Source organism: Ipomoea nil, unplaced genomic scaffold (assembly GCF_001879475.1).
Source record: "Ipomoea nil cultivar Tokyo-kokei standard unplaced genomic scaffold, Asagao_1.1 scaffold2792, whole genome shotgun sequence".
NCBI classification, from domain to species: Eukaryota; Viridiplantae; Streptophyta; class Magnoliopsida; order Solanales; family Convolvulaceae; genus Ipomoea; species Ipomoea nil.
The window spans coordinates 1,035,621-1,043,574 of NW_017619220.1; the positions used below are offsets into that span (position 1 = coordinate 1,035,621).

Below are 7,954 nucleotides of genomic sequence, written 5' to 3' on the forward strand. Positions count from 1 at the left end.
ATTCAACAACTTTTGTGATACACATGGGCTATGAGATGAGTTCTCTACTCTGAACACACATCAGCAGAATGGTGTTTCTGAATGAAAACATTGAATGATTTGGGAAATGGTTTGTCTTATTAATAGTAAACACCTCCCTCAATTTTTTGTTTGGGTTGAGGCAGTTCACACAACTTATAATCAATAGAGTGTATCTTTGTACCGGCATGGCTCAAAAAGCATATGAAATCTGGAAGGATGAAAATCCAACTTGAAGTATTTTCATATCTTTGGTAACAAATGTTATTGATGAAAACTCAGCATATGCTCACTGCATGGCAAGCAAGAAGTAGAGAACAGAGAGCTGGAGTTGGGAGAAAGAAAACTAGGATTGGAAAATGATGTGTGTGGAAGTTACATTCAACTGATTTGGAAAGCTACTGCTATATACCCTATCATGATAGTTATAATAGAAGCTAGAAGTATATTTACAAGAAGGCCCTTAGGCTATTTTCTTCTTTTTGTTTGTAGCATGTGCAATATACTTTGTCAACCCCCCCCCCCCCCCCCCTAAAGATGGAGCATGAATGTCTTGAAGGCAGGCCCAACTTAAAATGGAAATTTTCAAAGCTCAGTTTAGGCAAGGATTTGGTGAAGCCATCAACAATTTGTTTATGTGAAGGTATGGACATTAGCTTGATCATCTTTTCACATACCTTTTGCTTTACTATGTGGCAATCTATCTCAATGTGTTTAGTGCGTTCATGAAACACATGGTTTTCTCCTATTGCAATGGCAGATTGCTTATCACAAAATAGGGTAGTTGGACAATATTGCTTTACTCCAAGGCTTGCAAGTAAGTATAGGAGCCATTGGATTTCACATGTTGTGGATGCTAGAACCCTGTATTCTCCTTCAGAAGATAACCTAGATATAGTGACCTGCTTCTTTGTTTGCCATGATATTAGAGATTGTCCAAGGTAGATGCAATAACTAGTGCTTGATTTCCTAGTTTCTGAGTCAGAGAACCCTTGTAGTTTAAGTTGAGAGCAAGCTGGGAAGAATAGTCCTTTTCCAAGAAACCCTTTGAGGAACCTTAACACCCTGTGAGCTGCCATAAGGTGTGTACTTCTAGGCTTGTCCACAAACTGGCTCAATTGTTGTACATCATAGGAGATATCTGGTCTAGTGTTTGTTAGGTAGAGAAGCTTACCAACTAGTCTTCTATATTCCTCAGGTTTGTCCAGAAGAGTCCCCTCCATACTGTTGAGTTTTTGCCCTGCAGTTATTGATGTTTGTGTAGGCTTGGCATCCAGAAAGCCATTCTCTTCCAAGATCCAATGCATATTTTCTTTGGTATAAGTTGAGGCCATCAGGGGTTCTGAAGGCTTCAATCCCTAGGAAATAGTTCAAATCGCCAAGATCCTTTATTCTGAAGGTCTTGTCCATATACTGTTTCAACTGAGCGATCTGTTTGGCATTAGTTCCAGCAACTAGAATGTCATCAACATATATGAGTATAGCAATAAATGAATCACGTGAGGCTTTAGTAAATAGGGATGGATCTGCTGATGATTGCCTAAAACCATTATCTTGCAAGGCCCTTGTTAACTTGGCATTCCGTTGTCTGCTGGCTTGTTTTAGGCCATATAGGGACCTCAACAATCTGCATACCTGTTTTGGCCTTTCATTCTTGATTCCAGGGGGTAAGATCATATATACTTCTTCTTCTAGATCTCCATGCAAGAAGGCATTATTGATGTCTAGTTACTGGACATCCCACCCTCTTGCAATGGCCATGGCCAAGAATGTTCTGATTGTTGTCATCCAAGCCACAAGTGAAAATGTCTCAATGTAGTCTACCCCTAGTTGTTAAGTATAGCCTTTTGCAACCAATCTAGCTTTGTGTCTTTCTATGGATCCATCAGATCTATGTTTCACCTTGTATACCCATTTGCATCAAATTGGTGTTTTCCCTGTTGGTAGATTTGTCAAAACCCAAGTCTTGTTCTCAATTAGAGCATCTATCTCAGATTGCATTGCCTTTCTCCATGCCTCATCTTTCACTGCCTCAGTATATGATTGGGGTTCATGTGTGGAGAAGATAGATGAAGCACATGTTCTGTGACCAAGAGGTAAACCTTCATAGGATATGACTTTGCTAATAGAATATGGGGATGTTCTGGCATGAGACTTGCTTGCTGAATGACATTAATAGTCCTGGAATCTAGCAGGAATACTTGTCCTTTCTGACCTCTTAGGTTGTGGCTGAGCAGAACTTTCTTCCACTGTATTTTCTTCTTTTGTCCCTAGATCATTGTGTATTCCAGACATCACTTTATTATCCATGTTATCATCACCTTCCATGACTACAACATTATGAGGTGCAATGTTGTTGGAATTCTGCAGAGGGGTGATGTCTATCTTAGTGGATATAGGAACTAAAGGCAGTGTGGGGTTGAACATCTCAGTTTCAGGTGGCTTTGAGCTATCTGCTGAGTGACTCTCTTTTAGTGGATATACCTGCTCATAGAACTGAACATCTTTGGAAACAATCCCAATCACATACAACTTCAATCTTTTGACCACGCTTGATCTGGAACCGCACTTATTTAGAAGTGAAAAAGCGTGTGTGTCAGGTGTCTTTGGGACAACCTTGGTTGGAACACGATTTAATATATACGTGACTGTCTTAAGTGCTTCGGCCCACAAATACTTAGGAAGTTTGAGTTGCTAAGCATACTTCGCACCATGTCAATAAGCGTTCTATTTCTTCTTTCAGCAATATCATTTTGGTCGGAGAACTAGGCGTGGTGTATTGGGCAACAATCCCATCCTCTTGAAGAAACTTAGCAAAATGACCAAGTGCTTATCCATTGTAATCTATCGAAGTATTCACCACCTTTATCGGATCATGCTATCTATATTTGTTTCCCACATTGGTTCTCAATTTCATCCTTTAAAGACTTGAAGGCATCCAATGCTTCACTGTTATTATGAATCAAATACACATAAGTAAATCGCGAATAATCATCAATAAAGGTGATGAAATACTTTTGACCTGACATATCCATATCTGGACAACAAATGTCAGTATGTATGATTTCTAATATGTTTGAATTCCTTTTCACACCTTTCTTAGACTGGTTCGCGCGCTACAGTCTATATAAGTCTCGAAATCAGTATAATCAAGAGTACTAAGTACCGCATCATTTACTAATCTCTTTATACATTCAAGGGAGATATAACATAATCTTTGATGCCATAACATGGAGGAGTTCTCGGTGTTCGGGAAGAACTTACCCGAGCACGAGATTTGATTGCTAAAGAGAAATATAGCCCGGATAGATTATATAGTCACATCACCTTCCTCAATCTATTAGAATATTCTAGGCACGTGGGATAAGTATGATTGTCGCCATCCCGACCAGTTCATGAATTACACGTGTATGTTCAAGAGTCCTAGGTAGAAAGTAGTGCAATGCATTGATATCATTCTTTTTTAGTACTACTGACTCTATTACAAGGTAGTATCTATTCTATACTTTTTCTCTACTTGTTGCAACCAAAAGAGTAACACCCTACTATTGGGGTTTGATCCTGTGACTTTCCCTCAAGAAAAGTCACAAAAATGTTATCTGAACACAAGGTGCTTAGCAATGCATTGATATCATAACCCTTAGGGGTTGTTTGGTTCACGGAATGTCAGATTACCTTAGGGAATGTTAGATTGCTGGGAATGTTAGATTACTGGGAATCTTAGATTCCTGTGTTTGGTTAAAATTGGGGTATGTAATATAATCATGTTTGGTTTATGGTTATCTTTTATACACACTATAATATCTCTAACATAACCAAGGTTATCTTACATAACCTAAGAAATTGAAGGGAATCACATTCCCTTCAAAATCCTATGTGGAGGAAATGTGATATTCCTTGGGAATGTTAGATAGAAATCTAAGCTATGGAATATCACATTCCCTTGGTTATGTTATATAACCTGAACCAAACGCCCCCTTAAAGATGTTACCTCATTGCCAATGCCGTATGCTTACACCACCCCAAACGCAATAAAATTCAAAAGAATATTTTTGGCTGTTTGAGGTGTTGGAACTTGGAACACTCTTAACCGTTCCAAATATGATTTTATTTTGGACTTAAAAGAGTAAGGTCGGCAAAGCTGAAAACTTGTACGGTGAATTATATATAAAATTAAAATGGCATGGCAATAACTATCTTTCTCGATGATACTGAGGCAGTGAGGCGCCTTCAATCTTGCTCCCAATTTCTTCCCTCTCTATCTTCACCAATAAATCGAAACCCACAAAGCAATCTCTTCCGTAAGAAAAGCTAACATGGGGCAACAGCAATCCAAAGACGAGTTATTGTACAGACATGCCGTCGATGGAAACATCCAAGTTATCAGCACACTCCGTAGAGATGGCGCCAGCCTTGAGGTATATACAGTTTTTTTTTCTTCTTCTTCTTCTTTTATAACTAGTACTAGTATGTCAGCGACTGTAATAATTCTAGTGTTAATTGCTAAGAGGCTTACTGTGCAGTGGGTAGACAGAGAGGGAAAGACTCCATTAATGGCAGCCTGCATGAGTTCCGAACGCTTTGCGGCTGCTAGAACTTTGATTGAACTTGGTGCTGATGTTAATGCCTATCGGCCCGGTATTCTATGTTTATTTGAGAAAAATAGGAGTATGTGGATAGGGCAATTCTTGTACCTTATCTGATGGAGTTTATGTGGTGTGGTGAAATCAATTTACTCTCAGTTGTTTTAGAAATGAAGTATGTAGGTCTTTTTAATTGAGTTGTGATATAGGTGAGTTTGATCAGTCTACCTAACTTAAATTCAGACAATGTTATTCAACTGCTTCCATTCCAGCATATTTAGGGTTATTTCGCTCAAAACGATGTCGTTTGTCGTTTTGAGTGAAATAACCCATTTAAGAAAGAAGGGAACAATAGCTAATTGGCCGACTGGGCGACCTAGTCGGTGCCTAGGCGGCCTTGTCCACGCCTAGGGCTAGGAGGCCTAGGCGGCCCAGTCGGCCGCCTAGACCACCGAATATGGTGATACGCTAGGCGGGCGGCCAGCACCTAGCGCCTAGGCGCCGATTAGGCGGGATTTTTGCAACACTGGATATTGGTGAGTTTGATCGGTCTGCCTGACTTAAATTATATATATGTCAATCCATGATATGAGAACAACATTGAAGCCCTGTGGATTTGTAATTTGATTTTGATTTTGATTTTCACACTTTTGATGATATTTAGTGGTTATTTGCTTCAGGGCATAATGCTGGCACACCGCTGCACCATGCAGCTAGCAGAGGTCTCGATAATATTGTTCAGTTGCTTCTTTTCCATGGAGGTATGGTTATACATATCTGAAGGCAGGGATAATAGTATAATTTGTTAGTTTGATGATTCATCATTATGATGGCACTGATATTTGGCTGTTCTAATATTTACGTTTTCCTTGAATTTTGTTAACCATTCGGAATTTTTCCCTTTAGCAAATGCTTTGATTAAGAATGATGACTCCCAAACTCCTCTTCAAGTTGCTCGGGTGAAGGGCTTTAGCAACGTTGTGCGTACCATTGAGGTGCGTACGTATATGAAATTATCCAAAGCTTTGCGTACTTGCGTATTTTGATGATTGAACTGTGATTTTGTTTTGTGATTTTAGAGCCACATTTGTATTTTCTCGGGTTGGCTGAGAGAGTTTTATGGCCCAAGCTTTCTTGAAGTGTTAGCTCCTAATAAATTGTTATCAAGAAAGATGTTAGTACGATTGTCTTGATAAGGCTACTGTTACTAAGGTACTAAAATTGTTTTCTGATTCTGCTTAATATTGAATATTGTAGCTGGGCTGTAGTTGATCCACATGATTCTACAAAGCCTCTTAAACTGGAACTGGCAATATATTCTTCCTTACAGGTAATTGATTGTAAATTGACATTATATACGTACACGTTTATTTCTTTATTTGTAACACTATTTAACCTATTTTGCTTTAGCAATGGTCTAAGCGTTCAAATGGTATTGAATGTATCTATTGCCACCATATTATTGTTATATGCAGTAACCTTATGCCCATTTATCCCAGTTTTCCATACGATCTATAGATATAGCTTTGTCGTTTCACTTTCGCTGGAATGTTAAGTTCCTTAAATAGCAGGATGCCCAACCTCGGACTGTCATTTCTTTATGGAGGACCAATGTCGAAGAACCAAATTTCCAACAACTGGATCCTGCAGTGATAATATCTGACAAGTCCACAAGTAACTCATCTTAGTAATCACGTAGTTTTTAATAAACAACTAATTTCATTTGTGATTTGGAATAAATAATTTTATCGAGTTAATTCCAGCAATGGTCCTCCGACTATATTGATTTTCCAAAATTAGTCCTTGACTTTTAATTTGGACACTTTAGGTCCCTTGACTTTCAATTTCATTCCAATTGAGGTCCTTTCGTCAGAATACGGTTAATTGAATTTTAAATGAAGGGGTAAACTCATCATTTCACCTGCCTATGTATTATTCTTAGTATTTCTTCATTGTATACGCGATACATATGAAGATAATCTTAGTCGAAACCCTAAAATGTTCCTCGTCGTTCCCCATTTGTTGACTACTCGTGTGTGCGTTCCTCTATTATTGAGATGTTTACAAGGTATAACAGCGAAATACGAAGGGAGAAATACGAAGAATAATACATAGGCAGGTGAAAGGACGAGTTTACCCCTTCATTTAAAGTCTAATGAACCGTATTCTAACGAAAGGACCTCAATTGGAAAGAAATTGAAAGTCAAGAGACCTAAAGTGTCCAAATTAAAAGTCGGGGACTAATTTTGGAAAATCACTATAGTCGGAGGACCATTGCTGGAATTAACTCTAATTTTATCCTATTTTTTCACCCTCTACTTTCCATACCAGAATCTCAGTATAAGTTTGCATCTGGAAGCCACGGCGACAAACATCAACTTCACTTCTATACAAAGCTTGCATTGGTGTTCAGGTAAACAGCAGAATTGGACCACATTACTACATTCTACATATATGCTGTGTTTTTGGGGTACGAGGGAACCCGCAGCTACTACTCGAGGGTGTACACTGGGTAAACCCTGCCTTGTGACTTTAGGCCAGCAAAGGACTACAAAGAGGTAAACTAGCCTAGGTTGTCCATTGCTGATCGGCTCAAACTAAGGAGGCTGGGATTCGTACTTGTGACCTTGTGATTTATTCTCTTCAGTTTCATCTTAGAAAGATTACTATGAACTCTTTCACAACAGTGGAACTCAAGACGGTATACACCGTACAACAGATTTTGCAGTGCCTTCAGCTCCACCAGCTCCCGAGGCAGTATCAGTTCATTATCCAACCATAGATCTCACTCCAGTGGAATTCTCGTCTTCTCCTGTAGATGAGCAAGAAGGTTTACAGAAAACAGATAAACTACACAATTCTCCATTGTGCATAATATGTTGGGAATCTCCTGTTGAGGCAGACCATGTGTTCCCTGCGGTCACATGTTTGGCTGCTTGGCATGCTCAAATGATATCAAAAGCAGGAAAGGGGATTGCCCTGTTTGTCGACAGATGATTGATCAGGTTATAAATCTCTATTCAGTCTAAGAGGTAACAACAGTCATTTCTACAATTTGCTTGTGTTGGAAATGTTGGAAAATATGCCATATTTACTCTAGAAAGTTATAGCCTTGAGAAGAGGAGTAGTTTTTTATATTTATTATGCACCTTTCTAATGCTTTCTTTATTCTTCCCAAAGGTTGAAGAATCCCCAACTCCAAGGGCCAAGGGCCCCCCACACCCCGAGGAGGACGTAAATCATGGTAACTGAGCTGAACACAGAGGCTAGACCTTTGTTTACTGCGCACAAGGAGCCCTCTCACTTTGAGAGGTTGCTCCCACACTGTCGTTGGTGAGATTCGATCCCTAGTC

The 7,954-nt window shown here is 39.2% G+C and overlaps 1 protein-coding gene across 1 annotated transcript; it reads left to right on the forward strand.

Annotated features, from left to right (window-relative positions):
- The first annotated feature begins 4,207 nt into the window (after positions 1–4,207).
- On the forward strand, positions 4,208–7,438 carry LOC109157726 (putative E3 ubiquitin-protein ligase XBAT35). The gene is made up of 8 exons (XM_019305567.1): positions 4,208–4,436; positions 4,542–4,656; positions 5,282–5,362; positions 5,508–5,596; positions 5,681–5,775; positions 5,859–5,931; positions 6,173–6,275; positions 6,933–7,438. The coding sequence occupies exons 1-8, from the start codon at positions 4,335–4,337 to the stop codon at positions 7,016–7,018; spliced, it is 744 nt and encodes a 247-aa protein (XP_019161112.1). The 5' UTR covers positions 4,208–4,334; the 3' UTR covers positions 7,019–7,438.
- The last annotated feature ends 516 nt before the right edge of the window (positions 7,439–7,954 follow it).